The sequence below is a fragment of the Colossoma macropomum genome, unplaced genomic scaffold, assembly GCF_904425465.1.
Source record: "Colossoma macropomum unplaced genomic scaffold, Colossoma_macropomum, whole genome shotgun sequence".
NCBI lineage: Eukaryota > Metazoa > Chordata > Actinopteri > Characiformes > Serrasalmidae > Colossoma > Colossoma macropomum.
In genome coordinates this window covers 31,454,817-31,473,350 of record NW_023494795.1, presented here as the reverse complement: position 1 = coordinate 31,473,350, position 18,534 = coordinate 31,454,817, and the positions used below count along the sequence as shown (strand labels likewise).

At 39.2% G+C, this 18,534-nt stretch overlaps 1 protein-coding gene across 2 annotated transcripts in view; it reads right to left on the bottom strand.

The window, feature by feature from the left end:
• Window positions 1-13,022: 13,022 nt before the first annotated feature.
• The window catches only part of slc24a4b (solute carrier family 24 member 4b), an 83,098-nt gene continuing 77,586 nt past the window's right edge, over window positions 13,023-18,534 (bottom strand). For both annotated transcript variants that reach the window (XM_036582195.1, XM_036582194.1), the window contains exon 17: window positions 13,023-17,270. In XM_036582195.1, the coding sequence (XP_036438088.1) occupies window positions 17,118-17,270 (153 nt within the window). In that variant the 3' untranslated portion in view covers window positions 13,023-17,117. The remainder of the gene's footprint in view (window positions 17,271-18,534) is intronic.

Below are 18,534 nucleotides of genomic sequence, written 5' to 3'. Positions count from 1 at the left end.
TTTCGCGCTGCAAATGTGTGTCTTGGACCATCTCCAACACTAACGCTGCAGTTCAGCTCATGAGTAATGCTACTGGGTGCCGTCGCCTCCAACATTAATCACCAGCATGCACTCATGTCCTACATCCACACAGAACCTTCCATTACAGCCTGCACGTAAACTTTAAAGCGAGAGCTCAGCCAAAAATCTCATTTACACTGTTTTATCCTGCTGTTTTTAACCCTCTGAAGGCATTTTCTCGTCTTTTCCGCTTCAGCAACTTCAGCAGCTGTAAACTCTCTGCACGCCGTTTCACATGTGCCTCCGATGTGGACTGAATGAAGGGTTTCCGGAGGGATGGTCAGTCCTTAGTGATTTCCTGAGTGTCCATTGGTCAGTTTCGCACAAAATGTAGATGGACACAAAAATCCACCAGTTCCACATGATGAGAGGCAGATGCTGTGTATCTCAGCCCCTCTTCACAGCCTCATAACTCCGGTCACGTACAATCTCGTGATAAGATGGAATGGAAAGGGGGAAAGGGTGAAAGGGTGGGGGCAGTCGTGGGCTGGAGATTAGGGAACCAGCCCTGTGACTGGAAGGTCCCCGGTTCGACCCCTCAGCTGGCAGTACGTGACTGAAGTGCCCTTGAGCAAGGCACCTAACCCCCAACTGCTCCCTGGGTGCTGTGGATAGGGCTGCCCACTGCTCCGGGCAAGTGTGCTCACTGCCCCCTAGTGTGTGTGTTCACTAGTGTGTATGTGGTGTTTCACTGCACGGATGGGTTAAATGTGGAGGTTTAATTCCAATGTGTTCAGACACAGTTAGCTAAAAAAGGTTCATTTCATTTTCATTTCTACAGATTCAGGAAATGTTTGAACACAAAGAGACACAAACATACATACACAAAAACACTGAATTTGATGTACGGGCAAATTCATGGACCCCAGAAGATTAAGCTATGTGACATGCTTTTGTCCATTTTTATAAACAACAGTATGTCAGGAAGCACATAAGCAAGTCTATTTGAGATTACATTAAAGGGGCATTCCAGCCAAAAACTAGAGTAGTGCAGCGTTGTATTGCTCAGCCTCAGAAACTGCAATTTTCTGTCATATTTATGTTTTCCTTGAAAGGCCCAAGTTTGGTTTTATGTACAATTAATTTTTCCAGGACCATTTTCCAACCTCTCTTTATCCCTTAGAGTCAAACAGGCTGTTTTGTTGCTGTGCCTTTAAGACTGATGTATGTAAATGAGCTCTGTTCTGATTGGGCACCCTTGTTTGTGCCTCACTGATAAAGCCCCCCAGGCTGAAACATTCCTTATAACTTCAATGTGACTGGGCGGGGCTGAGCTGCTGTAGGCTGCATAGGTGACCATATCGCTGCTGTCGGAAGAAAAACTCATATCTCCATTTTTGTTGTTTTTCAGTTTGTGACATAATTTGAAAATGCCTGTTGGCCTTTACATTGTGTATAAATGTCATGATGAATGGACCAAAAGAAACAGCCCAAAATGACTTGGGAAAATGTTATGTTCCATTGATTTACATTAAAAGTAAAGAATGTTTTTTCCTTCTCCTGTAAAGTTACCATTTCGGAGATACAAGCTTTTCTTCCAAATGCAATATGTAAGTGTGTTGGTTTTTTCATGACATCAAAGAAACAGTTTAGTTTCCAGATATGGACTGTATGGATTGGGAGTGAATGGTGAGAATGGTACATATGACATTGGACACTAAATTACCCAGTGTGCATTAGGAATCTATATAGTGCTCAACGAATCCTGGCTAACCTAGACTCTGAGCTACAGGCTTATAAATACAACCAAGCTAGCATTAGTGTAACTCTCACCTCAGACATCGAACAAAACTGTAAAGAAAACTTTGATCTTTATTCAACACAAAATGGACAGCAGAGACAAGTTTTTTACCATTTGAGTTAGAGAAAAGAAGCCAAACTGAGGTAAGATATCTACATAACTATCCTAGCCACACTGCTAACTAACTTCAGCTTTTAGTTTGTCCACCTTATCTGAGGAGTCTTTTTCTGTTGTTTGAGTAATCCATTCTCTCCATTGCAAACAGTCACTACAGTTATATGGCTGGAAGTAGAGATTCAGCCTTCCAGCAGTAACGTTAACTGAGTCATTCTATTAAAATTTGATGATTTGTATTAGAAGCACAAATTTGCAAATATGTCTTTTTCACAAAAATCTGGTAAAGAGATTTTATTCCAAACAATTTTGGTGCAGTTGCAGGTCAAGGTTTGTGCATTGTGAAATTTTCACACAGTTTAATGGGCAGTTGCTCAAATTATGTGGAAAAATAAAAATCACAAGAAATGGATTTCTACTGAAGTTTTTTTTTTTTAGAAATATATAGACAGTCACTAAAGTTCCATCTTAAATATTACTACATAAATGTGGTGTTACGTGTAAGCACACATTTTTTTGTGTGTGTTTGTGTCTCTCTCTCTTCCTCCAGGTACCTGCTCTGCAAACGGTCATGTGAGGAGAACCAATCAGAGGCCTAGCTGGTGCAGTTGGGGGAGGAGGCTATGTTTCAAAAGAGGCCTTCAAGATGGCTGAAGAGAGAGAGGACTGATCACGTGTGCTGTGTTTTAGTTTGTGTTTTAATCTCCTGTGTTGGGAGTGTGCTTTGTTTTAGCTATTTTACCAGAAAGTCTTTTAACTTAGTTCGCAAGACTTTGTCTTTTATGTTGGGGGAAGTGCTTCCGTGGTGGTACTTTACCTGCACTCTGTCTAGCTCCCTAGGTCAGAGGGTGGGCACCGCCACATGTACTTTTGGTTACTGGCTAGGGAAGTTTGGAGTAGTTAGCTTTGGTTTCCTTTTTTTAGATGAGCTAAATACTTTTTGTTTCAGAGTAGGCAAGAGTGGTTCGGTTTTGATTTGTTCTTTTCTTTAGTGCCGTCCAGTTTGATTCTTCCAGTGTAGTACTAGGTATGACAGCACTCCAGTTTTATTGAGGTTTGTTTTAATAAAAATGGCTTCTAAAGCTCTATATTGGTCTGTTCCTCATGCTCACCAGTTCGATATTTGAATGCCACGTTACTGATCCCACAGCACCCTAGACAAAACGTGGGGTCGTAACAGTGGTATTACATAAAAGCTCTGCCATGCTAGTGTATATAACAGATGTATATTTGTTTACATTAATAGCACATATACATTTAAGAAAAAAATATTAATCTGAAGAAAAATGTAATCTTTTATCTGTGTCCTTGAGTTTTGCTTTCCACACCAACTTATTTAGCAACAAAAATAATATACTATCATTTTAAGCTACATAATGAAGAGGAAGTGAGTTAGTTCTGCTTTTATCAAACATTGACCATTTGTTGTTTTCTCCATTCTTGACAGGATCCATCAAGCATAACATGTCTGCCTTGTGTTTTATGATTTTTATTACAATATGTACAATTTGTGTAATTACCTTTTGAAAAACTGATGTTAAAAGGTCTAAGCTTGATAACAAAGTGCATGGCAGACAGTTTGGCCTGAAATATTCCATCACGTCGCATTCTCCTCCATCACAAGCTCACTATTATGAAGCTATAATTGTGATTACTATTTTGCACAAAGATATAAAAATGCTTACTGATGTGGGAAAATCTGTTGCATGCAACAGCAACATGCAACTGAAACCAAGGAAGAACAAAAAACCTGTGATTTCTTGAAATGAAACGAATACTAATTAGCATGTCCATTTGGCACCAGTCTCATGAAATGACTGTCTGCCTTCCTTCTGCATTCACCAGCATTTTTTCAGAAAAAAAGCATTTCCAAACAGCCGCAAAAAGCCATCCTAAAGCAGGTGTAGTTTTTCCTCACACCTTCAGGATGCAAATCAGATCTTTAATCAAATCAAAGATCTTTAATCTTACTGTAGAGGCTACTGCAGCTCAGCTGTAGCATGTTTACAACAGATGTAGCGAGGGATGCATTTTTCTTGGCAGTAGTGTCCCTTTAACAACTCGATGGCATGCAGTTAGCACCATGCTAACTGGAGGGGTATAAGCTTCTATCACTTGTAAGCTGTGCTAGCCTCATAGCTCCAGTGCCAAAGTAAACAAACTAACTTCAGACAAGGAACATGTTTTGGCTGATGGGCTACATTTGAGATCAGAGGGCAAAACTGTGTCAATTTTGCCAAACTATCCCTTTAATTCTTTTTGGTAACTGCTGGCAAAAGTGCCTAGTTATTGTCCTCTGTTGGCATTTTCCAGCTTTTTTTGCTGGCTTATTTTGCACAATTTTCATGGCTAGAGGAGCGATGATGTTCATAATTATGCTGATGAGGACAAATCGTGGCTTCTCTTTAGCATGAAATCTTCTAGTTCACCGCAGCTTTAATTGTTTAACATCAAAAAGTAGTCTGGGGACTCTGGATGAGTTGTGAATGTTAATTACGCTCCGCCTGTTGTAACGGTCTAGATGGGCACGTCAAGGGACTATTAGACTTAACAACCTTCCTCTGATACTGATTATTTTTAATCGCAGGGTGCAAAAAAGGCATTAATAACCACGAGCCTGACTGTCATGATAGAAACTGAAAGAAAAAAATGCTCATGCAGAGCAAGAATAGATCTTTGCCTGCCAAGGACGGTTTCATTGGGAGGGCCTTGTGGTGCATTACCGTCCCATCACTTAGCCCAAAAACGATTATGGATTTTGAGCCAGGAAACGTGCACCAATACCTCCAACAGAACTGCTCCAAGGTCAATATGCATTATTGGAGAAGCAGCTGCCTGTTGCCACCCATTGAGTTAAGAAAGAACTGTGTGTGAATTCAATTTGAAGCGATTTTTCTGAAAATGGTTCATTGTAGAGAAACGCACAGACTCAGATTTCACAGTGGTGGTGATAGGAGCCAGGGGTCGCCATGAACTTACTTTCAGTTTATATATGTAATGTTAAAGATGGTAAAATAGTGGAAAATCTGAAAAAAAAAAAGTTTTCTTTGGGGACTGATTTGCCTAATTAAATTTTTTAAAAATTATGTTTCCAGCCAAAACATCATCTCAAAACTATTGTTAAACAATGCATCAGTCATCAGGCAGAGTATTAGTAACCATTTCATGTAACAACTTTCTGAGAGGGAGCTTTTAGAGGTGGATGTCTGGTTCCTATCACCACCACTGTGAACAATTCTGACTCTGTTTCTCTAGAACAGAGCATTTCACACCAAACTACTCTGAATGACTTTATTTACTTTGTCTCAATTTAAAAAAATCCGAAAATCAGACCAATTTCTCTTTTATATACTGCAAAAAATGGTATCTTGTCAAGTAATTTATCTTAAATACAGTCAAAAAATCCAATATTTCTGCTCTTAGATTGTTGTAAACCTAATTTAAGATTATCTAGCTATTTCTAGACATTTGTACTTGTTTTAAGTCATTTTATTAAGTAAAATTATCTCACTATGGTGGCAAATTACTTAAAACGATTGAGAAGTGTCTAGAAATAAGCTATATAATCTTATAATAAGAGCACAACCATCTCAATATGGTAAATATTAGATAAACCGACTAGATTTAAGATCATTTCACTTGGCAAAATGCCATTTTTTGCAGTGTAGATATTTAGGCAAATGCCCCTAAAATGCCCATCAAATGGTCACAGTGTTCTTCCAGAGAAAGAAACCAAATCAGCAGGTAAAGGGGCTTCTGAAAAGCTGTTAGAAAGTGACACATGGAGAACGATCTGTGCCATGGTGTTCCCGAGTAGCACTGTAGCAAAAGACAGAGCTGTCCACACCTTTCTGCTTGTTAGAGGCTACAGGAGGAGTTCATCAGAAGAAGATCCACAGCCGTGAGGCCGGGGACCAGCTTGTTAACTCTGTGGCCTGAGGTGAGGCTCATTACAGAAAATCAATCAGCTGAACCTGAGGCGCGCTCAGGGAAACGGAGTGCAGATTAGGAACGACATGTTAATGATGTCCACCCCTACATACATCAAATTACTTCACCTCACATCATCCCGGCCTAGAGAGCTTCCATACAACAGAGCACTCTCTTCCTCACCATTTTACACATTATTCAATTAACTGATCTATCCATGCTCCGCCCACAAATGCATTCTTACATAGATATTGAAACAAGCTTCTCTTACAACCTAACCATTATTAGTACCCAGAATAAATAAAGTTACATCAGGGGGAAGAGCCTTTTCATACAAAGCCCCCCAGCTTTGGAATGGCCTACCAGTCTGTGTTCGGGACTCAGACACAGCCTCCATCTTTAAGTCTAGGCTAAAAACTTACCTGTTTAGTAGAGGCTTTGGTTAATTTGTTTTCCTAACTATGTCCCTCTCATCCCCCCCCCCCACACACTCCCCCCTCTCTTTCCCTGAGCTGAGCGGCTGCCTGTCCTAAGAGAGTGTGACCTGAGATGCGGCCGGCACACTGCACAGTGGTGTTAAACTGTATCCACTTATACTGTTTTGTGTCTGTCCTCTTATCCGGTGTCGACCAGAGGAGGATGGGTTCCCCTTTTGAGTCTGGTTCCTCTCAAGGTTTCTTCCTCCTGTTGAGGGAGTTTTTCCTTGCCACTGTCGCCAAGGCTTGCTCACTGGGGGCGTGGACCCGGATTCTCTGTAAAGCTGCTTTGTGACAACATCTGTTGTAAAAGGTGCTATATTAATAAATTTGACTTGGCTTGAAAATTTGACTAACAAGAAATTGAAGTGCACTACAGATTTTTATCAAAATAGGTCGATACAGGTGTATTTTTTAAACAACTTTGACATTTATCGATCTGAAATGTCACACTATTAGGACAGTCAATCCAAATGGGAGCCACAACATTTTATGTCCATTTTACCATCTTGGCTGTAAATATGTCTCAGTCTGTGCTAATGTACTAGTAAAGGATAAAAAATATAAATGAAAACACAGACTTACTTTGCTCTGCTTCAAGCTTTAGCTCAGCTATGGCTGCTTTTCTCACATCTCCGGGAGGAAACATTTCCTCAAAAGTAGAACAGTTTCTTGTCAAAAGTCTCTAAACTTTAAATTTTAAGCGAGGCTAAAGTCGCGTCTCATTCACCAACTTCTTGTTTGAATTTTCCTGTTCCACCTTAAATGGTGCCTGAGCCGCCAGAATGTAACTGCTGCACCATTTAAGGTGGAATGGGAAAACTCGAACAAGAAGCTGGCAAATAAGAAGCTGACTTCAGCTTCGTAACAAATTTTACACTGAGAAACATTTTACAAGAAATTGTTCTACTTTTGGAAAATTTCCCTGCCGGAGATGCGAGAAAAGTAGCTATAACTGTGCTAAAGGTAAAAGCAGAGCAATGTAAGTCTGTGTTTTCGTTCATATTGTATTTTTTAGCCTATACTAGTACATTAGCACATGTATCAGGAAACCAGCTGAGTGCTTATAAACACAAATTAGTCCATTCATCTTCAAATTATCAATGTAGTCTTAAGTGTCTCTCGTCGCCTTTTTGTTAGCTACTAGCTAGGCGAGACTGTTGTCTGCATTGCTACAGTGACCAGCAGTCTATGCGCCAATCTTTAGGGTTGGCAAATTAGCAGTTATACGTTAACTCCAGTGTTTAAGACCATTTATTGTTTAAACTGTGTTGAACGATCAGCAGAGCTTTATTTTACTGCAAAGGCAGATTATTTTATTTTTACCTACAAATCTAATTCTGCTGTGGAGCCACAACAGGGCAGTAAAACAGCCGCATGTTGCTGACCCCTGGTCTAAAGCGTCTGTGAGTGAATCACCTCCTAACTTTGTAGATGCTTTGTGCAGAGATCAAAACATTTCTGCCTCTATTTGTGTCCTTACATCAGCACCACTGAGTAGCTTGACTTCTTACTGCGCTTTCTGTTTTTGCTGTAGTGTGGGTATATGTGGAGGGTACAACTGGGAAAACGTTGTTGGTAATTCTCTTAGAGCAACTTCAGCCATGATTATCCCTTAGAATGCTGATTATAATAATAATAATATAATAATAATCTTTTTTTATGCAGCAGTTTTTTTTTGTTTTTTTTTTCTAATATTCTCTGGAATGCTATTCCAGATTTTAGGAACTCTACAAGAAAATGATCCTTTACCAACTGCGATGTAAGAGATCCTCAGCTGAGTGAAGAGGTCTGGACTAGAGTGCTTCATCAGATCAGTAATATATGCCGAGCTTGGCCACTAACAGCTTTAAATGGCATTCAAGCCCTTGTAGTCAGTGGAGTGTAAACAGGTTGCTGCATTCTGAACTAGCTCAAACTGATTTAGACAGATAGCAGGGCAACCAGCTAGAAAGTATGTAAAGACTACACCAGATCTACTTTTCATACACGTACAAAACAAATGTCATTTGCGTGTTTTAACAGTCTAAATATCTTTGTATATTTTGATAAAGGTATTCATGTTGAGTGTTAGATTGAATAGGAATGTTCTGAGGCCCTGTCAATGTAATCAGGAAAGTCATGAGAATTCCTGGTGAGCTGGTAGCATTTTAGGCTGGTTACTGTGAGCTGATCAATAAACTCACACACATAAGCACAAGAACTCTCAGGTAAACTGAGTGCATTTACATGCATTTAATAATCCGATCATAATCTGATTTCTGCAGTTATCTGATTATTCAAATGGTCATGTAAATAGCACACTCTGATTTCTTAGATCGGAGTAAAGTCTAGAAATCTGATTAAAAAATCTAATAAAAAGCGCTGGATTTTAGCTCAGCAATCAGATTTCTCAGCACACGTATACCCTTACTCTGATTTCTTTCAGATTTCTCAGTGTGTTAACTTGCACTTAATAATCCAATAACTGCCGAAAATCAGATTTTGTCAGTAATCTGATCAACAGGTTTTCATGCACTTGAGTAATCAGATAATCTGAAAAGAAAAAATTACGATTACTGCCATTTGCAAAAAGCCAATAAACTCACAGAAGAAGACGTGACATAAATGTAATGTAAAACTTAAACTTCATGCTGCAGCCTTTTTTAAAAACATTGAGCCACTTTACCTGAAAATATGAACATACATCATCTATAAGATGAAAAATATTAAAATCCTTCATTTCGTCAAGTACGTAGTTCAGCATCACTCCAAAAGTGTTTTGCTGCGTCTTGCAGCAATGCTGCTTGCTTATTTCCGGTGCTGGTTTTCGCACATGTGCAGGCTGAGGAATCCGAAAGAATTCTGAGTAAGAGTTCACATGCACTGAGAAATCTGATTACTGATCATGAAAATACGATTACTGCCTGAACCATGTAGACCTAGAGTTTCACATTATCTGATTAATCAAGTGCATGTAAATGTGCTAATCGGATTACTGACAAAATCTGATTTTCTGCAGTTATCGGACTATTAAGTGCATGTAAAAGCACTCAATGTTACATCCAAGTGTATATTTGTAGTAATTTAAGGGTTAAACCAGCAGCACCCACCTCAAGTGATACAGCCCTGGTTTGCGAACTGTGAGTTTTGTGCAGTGGACAGAGAATAGATGAAGCTGAAGTTAGCTTCTGATTCTTATTTCCCACTCCACCTTAAATGATGTAACATTCAGACACCATTATGGGTGTTAGCCTAACTGCTGCGCTACTTGAGGTGGAAAGGATAAGAAGCTAACATCAGGCTTAAGAGATTAGCATATCAAATTTAGCACAACTGAATTTGGTACCAGCTGACAACACTCAGTTACTTTTTTTTGGCATTTCCAATGTTTTCAAATGTGAATCCTGTGTCCTGTGAAGATGGACAGCACTGGCAAGAACTGTAACAAAAAGAAAGTGGCACAGAGAAGATAAGAATGAACAACTACTTAAAGAGGATGAGGACTTATCCGAGCAGGTAAGCAGTGAGAAATGCTGACCTTAACTTACTTAGATAGCATATTGACTGTCATGATCACTTTACGTTAAGAAAGAAGCTTTTTTGTCTTATCACTAGTGAGCCACCGTCATATTAAAAGTGTTGGGATGGGCTGGTTTGAAGTCCCACTCCGGCCCTGCGTCCCGTCCACATATATCTGAGTATATATAAAACATAGCCTTTTTTGTCTGTGCTTTGGCCTCCTGTCCACACCAAAAAAGCCATTTATGGTCACTGAAAACTAAGGCTCTCCAGTGTGGAGATTTGTAATGTGTGAATGGGCAAATCACAGCTTTTTGAAAAAGCTGACATCATTCTATTAACTTGCATATGCCTGCAGCTGTTTTCATTTAGGCACGCACAACTCTGTCTATAATATGACTGACGACAGGGTTGTTTCTATGTGCTCCGCGATTTGGGAAGTATTTCGGCTTGATGAAACTGAAATTGACTTTACTTTTTCATTAAACCATAATGCGGAGAAAGTACTGCACTCAGCTCTCTCAAATAAGACTGGTCGTCTCGATTGGAAATAGTGAAAATATACACACTATGAGCTTTTTGAATATCCCATTCCAAAACCATGGACGTTTGTCCACATGCTTCTGGCTATACAGTGTATCAGTGATTCTAAATGTGACCTGATGATCATCAAGCAAAGTCTATTTTGAAAAAAATCGTAACTCCATATTTTAAATGTAGTGTACTGCCTGAGCTACTTCCAAAAGGCCATCTTTTACTGCTTTTAGCTTTTATTTCCTGGAAATCTTTGGAATCTGCGTGAAATTATGATATATTATTGCCTTGTACTGGGCTGGAATGCTCACATGAGTGTTTTTGAGAGATGTTGGCAATTTCAAGTAGACAGAGAGATTTTCAAAAACGCTGCTGGCGTGGACAAAGGACGGGAAAAAAACTTTGTTTTAAAAAATATTAGTATATGTGTGGGCGAGGTCATAAAAGCTTGTCCAGCCTCACGACAGTGAAAGAATGCATTTGTGGGTGGAGGCTGGAGGGGGGTCAGTTCAATTAAGCCAGTCTTTAGAAAGCTCCATAAGCTAGGGTTTCACAAGTGACGCAACAATTACATTAAGTAATTTTTTACGATTTTTTACAACAGTCAACATTTTAGAGCCATGTGAGACTTTTAGAATTTCATGTTCAAAAATACTCAACTCTTTGAAGAGTTAATGTTTAGCAGGCAGCTCCCATTCGAAGAAAAGGACTAAAGGCTCCTGCACAATAAATAACCAAGAAAAGGTGTTTAGAGATCAACAGCACAATCACAGCACAGGCACACTTACAACATGACAACTCCAATTCACTCGCTCTTCACTGACACTAACTCCCACATCTACATAAAACCAGGTCCAGCTGTGATGAAAAAAAGGAGCTTAACCTTTTGTGTGCTATTGCCAGCAGTAGCCACTTGTCTTATCAAATAGTGAGCTTAGGATGCCACCTGCTGGTCAAAACTCACATTCACCCACATGCTATTAATTATTAAATGGAGATCAGCATAAGGCAGCATTTAGTGTAGAAATCTAACTGAAATGTTCTGAATTCTTTTTATCAGTTCCATCTCTCTTTGTTTTGTCAAAGCAAAACTTAATCAAAGCCAGCACAATTGGGTGACAGCAAACTGTGGGATATTGACAGGGAAGAGTCGATTCAAGCAATCACTGCCATACGAGTTTATACACTGTGTGCTGGATTTAATAAAGAAATTAATCTTAAAGAATTCCTTCCCCACCCATTGCCATCAACACTGTTCCTCAGAATCTACAGAGCATTCCCACAGTGCTCAAACATAGTCTTGGGACACCTCTATCATTATTTATTTATTTTTTTTTAATTATTTAACTTAACTTGTATTAGTTAACTTGTATTACTTTAACTTGTATTATGGAAATTGTGCTTTATCATAAGCAAAAGGGCATCATTTCAGCTACATTGGAGGCCACCTTTGGGTCCAAACTAAAAAACTTTTACCAAACCCCCGTTTTACTTGCTTGGACAGCAATACAAATGTGCACGTCACCAGTGCTGCTACTGAAAAGCTGCTATCCAACATAACTGACTCAACATTTCAACATTCTGAAAGTTATTTACACAGAAGACAAAACTGTCTTCCAAAACAAGAGATATGCAACAAAATACTAACCAGTAAATACTAAATGATAACCTACATAAAGGAAAGAGACACTAATGTTTGTTCCAGTAATGTTTCAGTACTCTTACTTTATGTAATTCAATTCAATTAATTACCAGGATCATTTTAAGTTTCAGACTGGCGGGCGGTGTCCAGGGTTTTTCCTGCCTTCTGTCCATTGACCACTGGGATAGGCTCCAGCTTCCCCCTGTGGCCCAGAAGGATAAGCGGTTGAATATGTTGAAAATTTAAGTTTCAATTAGTAAACCTGGTCATTATAGCTGGCTGTTACAACTATTTAGATAGATACAAACGGATAAAAGACAAAATTAGCTTGGAAAATTATAAATAAACAAGCCAGAAATTGCATTCAAGGGGTGCCCAAACTTTCATCTTGGGGACTGAGGTCCAAAAAGGCGTTATAGAAAAAAGAAATAAGTTTCAAAATTAATGTTTAAACATTTTGTTTTTAACAGTACACTGTAGTTTGCTAAAAGAAAATAATTAAATACATTTACTGTATTCAGTGTGTGATGGAGGAGTTAGGGTAACTTTCTGGTAGGTCATATCAAACGTTATTTGGACATGATATATACAGTCTTATGCAGAAGTTTTAACATCCCGAGTCAAAATTATATATATATATATATATATATATATATATATATATATAGGGAGAGAGAGAGAGAGAGAGAGAGAGAGAGAGAGAGAGAGAGAGAATATGCCATCACGTTTGCATAGGCAACATTTTATCTATTTTCTTTCCCAATATGTTAAATGTGTGCTGTATAGAGAATGTGTTAACTTATTTTCACTTAGACAATCAACATAACATATCATTTGACCAGGGGTGCCCAAACACTGGACCATACATTTTCAAGCCCTTTATCGAGAAAATGAAATGTTCTCCACTCCATGGACCCATCAACACACACTGTAGCCAAAAACAGGCTGTCCATTTGGTGGCCGGACACATAATCGAGACAGGTGCGCACATTTAAAACATTCCACAAAAACTATGAAACAGGTATAAATGGCAACATTTAATTTGTGACTAACGTCCCATTTCTAAGGACTTATATGACAAATGTACAGGAATTCTTTTGATTTTTTTTGTATGTTATTGCTTTACAGTAAAATGCATTGGTTGGATATGTCCATTATAGCAAGACAATACATTCAAATAAGTTATACAGATGTCATCAGTTATGGTTCATAGTACCTAACTTTACATTAAATATATATACATATACCTCTTTAACCGTGTTTATTATAGACATAAATCCCACATCAGATTGAACTCACAGTGCATAGGGTCGCTTTCGTTCACAATGTACTAAAGATGCTCCCACCGTGTTTCATAGTCATATTAAATCTGTTTTATGTGCGCTTAATTTGTACTCATATTCATACAATCTGTAAATACAGTTACAACATATACACCATCTGAAATTCTACCTTTTGAAATGTGATTATTAACAAATATGCGATAAAGATCCAGTGAGATAGTACATTGGCATGTATGTGTCTTGGATGAAACGCAGTACAAGACCACAACAATGCTGTTCCTCTCAGAAGGGGGGGTGGAGGGGCGGGGAAAGGGGGCCACAGCACAGACGCCGCCCATAAACACCAAAAACCAAAAATAAACGGAGACAATCCTCAGCTATTGAAAAATTTGCTAAATGGCAAACAAAAGTATGTACATGTAAGCTCTTCTTACAACAAAAAGTGAAAAAAATCGATAGCTGAGAATTCAGCTTTAACAATGTCAGTAAAGTTTTGAAAATGGCACTAAAGAAGAGTTTTTCTCTTCATGAAATCAAGTCCAGTATTTGATGCCATTCAAACATAAAACAGACACTGTGGAGCTGAGCGCCGAGGCAAGAGGAACCAAGAGTCTGTGGAAAGGGAGAGATTAGGACACATTTCAATGGTGCGCAGGACTTATGGGCAGGCCGTCCAATGTGTGATCACTTCCTCCCCGTCACAGTAGCAGCTTCAAATAAAGTCTCGAAATTGCCCGCGTCACAGCCTGCGGAGTTTCTTCCTCCACAGAGGAGCAGGAGGTGGTACGCACAGGCCCCAGTCTTCTCAAACACTCACTTAAGAAAGGTGGAAAATAATGCCCTGGGGAAGACGGCCTGCATAGTGTCCCCATTCAGAGCATTCTGTCCAGTCTCTCACTGCTGGGGCAGGGGATATTTCACAGAGCAGGGTTTATCGGTCAGCCAAAATTCAAGCCTGTCCAGTAACGTTTTTAGTTAGTCGGTTAGCCTGAATTCAAGCCTGTCTGATTAATTTTACAGTTAGCTAAATCTCAGTTAGCCCAAAATTGAGCCTATCCAGCAAGATTTTTCAGTTAGCTAAATTCAAGCCAGTCAAAATTTAAGTCTGTTCGATTAGTTTGTCAGTTAGCTAGATCTCTCGGGGAAGCTAGACAGTCCAAATTCAAGACAGTCCAGTTCAAACTAAGGTCAGACATCCCAGTCAGGCTCATCCAATAAGATTCTCAGTTAGCTAAATCTCTTGGTTAGCTAAATAGCCCAAACTGAAGTCTGCCTGGTTAGTTTCTCAGATAGCCGACATTTAAGCCTATCCAGCAAGATTCTTCAGTTAGCTAGATCCCTCAGATAGCCATATAGCCAAAACTGATGTCTGTTCAGTTAGTTTGTCAAATAGCTAGCTAGATTTCTTAGAGAGCCAAAATTCAAGGAAGTCCAGTCCAAACAGAAGTCTGAACGGTTAGTTTGTCAGGTAGCTCGATCTCTCAATTAGCCAGATATCCCAAATCCCTCAAGCTAATCCAATAAGATTCTTAGTTAGCTAAATCTCTCAGTTAGCAGGATAGCCCTAATTCAAGCCAGTTCATTTCAAGTCAGTTAGCTTGCTAGATAGCCCAGATTTAAGCCCTTACAGTTAGTTTCTCAATTCAAAGTCTAGAGTTTGTCTAAATTCAAGCCTGTCTGGTTAATTTGCCAGCTAGCTAGATCTCTTAGTTAGCCAGATTGCCCAAATTCATGCCAGACCAATTTGTTTCTAAGGTAGCCAGATAGCCCAAATTGAGGTCTGTCTGGTTAGTTTTTCAGTTAGCCCAAATCCAAGCCTATCTAGCAAGATTCTTCAGTTGGCTAGCCAGACAGCCCAAATTTAAGCCTTTCTAGTTAGTTTCTCACTTAGCCATATAGCCTAAATCCAGCCTGCCCAATAGGAAGTCCTCACATTAGACTTAAGCTGTCCAGCTAACTGAGAAGATCCTGCTTTGTAAAAGACCTCTCCCCCTTCCAAAACCAGTATTGCTAATTCCTAATTACTTTGAGTTACTCAGACAACCCTCCTAGCAGAAGAGGTTCATGTTTGTCCTTCAGTGATATGAAATAAGGACCCAAGAGTGATGCTCATATTGAAATTGCATATATTAGCATCAACTCTCAGCTTTTCTGACACAAAAGCACACACATTTTTTTCAATGATGACGCTTTTCCTTTCAAGCCACCGAGTCCCTGTTGTCCCTGTCTCGACTGCAGTTTTTGCTCATAGCTGCCAGGTTGTGATTGGGCCATGGTCTCAGCAAACGTCCCATGATGCACTGTGGACAATACACTCTCGAGGGCTTGTGCTCACAAAGTCGTTACGGTGATACACGGACATCCTCTAATCTCACCCACACACGCACACATACCTAGCAGAAGGAAGCACTGATTCTTGTTCAGTGATGGAGGACTGCTTGCTTGGTTGCTTTGTTTTAAAGTGCATGTATCTACATGTTAAATTGTCAATAGAACACCATCATTGCCACTGATGGGTGTTATAAACCCATAATATTCCCTGATACAGAACGGCTGTGATCGCGACCCTCCATCTGCTGACGGACAAAGTGAGGGTCAAACCCTTTCTCCAGTTCCTGCACAAAAAAATAAATACATGTGTTCTAACACCATGTAATGGCCATGTGTGTTCACACAGGCCTCACCAGAAATCCCAGAAATTCTTCGTACTGCAAACAGAAACGTTGCTTGTGCTGTGCACAGAGATGACCCATTTCTCACTGTCCCATTTCCGAACTGAGAATGCATTTACACAGCGGTCCACTTCAAAGGGCCAGAGAACATCCCTTAAAAAAGAGCAATTTCACCCAGAGGTATGACACAAAGGACACAACCTGAAAGTGCAATGGCCAAACATCTGTTTTCACTCTATTTGCACACCTTTGAACAACAAAACAAACAACATTTACATAATGTAGTGCCACAAAAAAAGGAAAGCATGCACATCTGGCATGGTCTCCTACAAAAAGAGACAAAAAGAGAGAAAAATGTTTATAAAATATAAATAAATGAATAAATATACTGACAAAAGAATAAAGAAGCAATGTACAAAAAAAAAGTAGGTATCTCTTCAAATTCAGGTAGGATGGGATATGGTCCATATTTGGCAGACGAGTGATCCACTCTGGGACATGGATGTCTTTTATTCTTTTTTTCTTTTTTGGATGGAAAAGAAGAGCTGCCGACAAGAAGATCCTCTTCATGGATCAGGAAGTGCAGGTTGTAGATGTAGGTTGTCGATTAGGGATTATTGTGGTAGTTTTGGGGGTGGATTTAAACTGTTGAGATTAGTAGGGACCTGTTCTTAAAATAGGACAGAAAAATTGGTCACTTCCAGGAGATCACTGAAGCCTTTCGCTCTGGAGATTCCAAACAAACAGAGGGAACTTGGTGAAGACTCTATTGAATCCAATAGAGTTTAAATGTAATCTGCTGTTGGTTACTGCAAGACAAGGGCAGCTCCGTTTGCCCCAGCTGAAGGAAAGTCAACTTTGAGGTAATGGTGGTTTTGACACTACAGTGGTAGAATAGTGGTCTTGCTTATTATTGGAATAGTTCAGTGAGCTAATGTTGCTAACAGTGACTGAATAGCCAAAAATGAGCAGAAAGTTAACAGGGTTAATGCTAAGTGGTGGCTATGAGTTTTCATCCAGTTGCTATTGGCCATGTTTGATTGCACTGCTCCTTTAAGGGTAAGTTCAGAAGGGATGAGGGTATGTTGTGGTGATGTATTCTGGATCTAGATTTGGATGTTATTAACACCTGGAGATGCCTTATGCATGGAGGTCTGAGAGCTTCTAATGGTCCTCCTGACACATGGGAAGGTTGACGAAGGTGAAGACGTTGTACTCGATCATGATGGAGAAGCAGAGGAAGACTGCGTACAGGATCAGCACGTACACACCCAGTTTGAAGTCCAGCTTCCACTTATTGATGTGGATGCCCAGGGTCTGCACAAACAACAGTGTTAGCCACATCAAGAAAGACATTTAGCTTGCTAACAATATTATCTCTCGAGGGTTAAGAGGCATTCATATTGTGAACTAAAGGAACTTTGAGTTAGGGACATGAAGGGGTACTCGAGTACTCTGTCAACCGTTCAAGATGCCAGTATATAATTATATTTGAATGAAATTATGTTTCATCACAGAAGGATGGAGAGAAGATACAGACCAACAATGTTGCTGTTGGAAACAAAACCTCATATTTCCATTTTTGTTTTTTTGTTTTTAATATATATGCATACATTTTTTTTCAAAATGCCAGAGGCCATTTACATGAACTTACACTGAAAGTTAAGAATGTTTTTCCTTTTTCTGTTAAATTACATGAGAGGATTTTGTTCTGACACTTTGCTACTCTGAAACGAGCCTCAGTGTGAATCTGGTGCCAAGAATGCATTGTTAAGGACGTGATTTGAGGAGCTAACCACTCTAGCAGATGTTAGGTAGGGAATTCAGGTGGATACATTTTTGTATTGAATCCAATAGAGTTTAAATGTAATCTGCTGTTGGTTACTGCAAGACAAGGGCAGCTCCGTTTGCCCCAGCTGAAGGAAAGTCAACCTTGAGGTAATGGTGGTTTTTGACACTACAGTGGTAGAACAGTGGTCTTGCAGATGTTAGGTAGGCCCAGAAACAGTGAAAATACATTTCTCTAATAAATGTTAGCACAACAAACAAACTATTAAACAAACTTGTACAAAAGTATAAGACCTTCACACATCTCTCAATACCTGATAAACTCTGTTCTAAATTGTGCCATAAAATTGCCCAGTGCTGTTTCTCCATATTACACATATAAAATGTAAAAAAAAGTGACAAAGCAGCCTTTTTCATGCACTAAAGATCTGGAACACACTACCAATGAATACTCATCAGGCTCCTATAATCACTGAATGTAAAAACAGTTCATTTTGTTCCACTTGAGCATTTATCTTTCACAAAAATATCACTTTTATATTAGTTTCATTTTCATTTAATGGTAGTACTTAAATCCTTTTTTTGTTTTAAATTCTTACTGTTACTTTGCCACTGCTTTTTTGTTGCATCCTATAGTGAGCTTATTTTATTAGACTACTACTTTCTTTTCTTACTCTGTTTAGCTTGGTTTAGTTTTTAGTTCACACTGGAAAGCACTTACTGCTGCCTTATAAATGTATGAAAGGTGCTATATAAAAAACTTTACTATTATTATTGTTATTATTATTGCTGA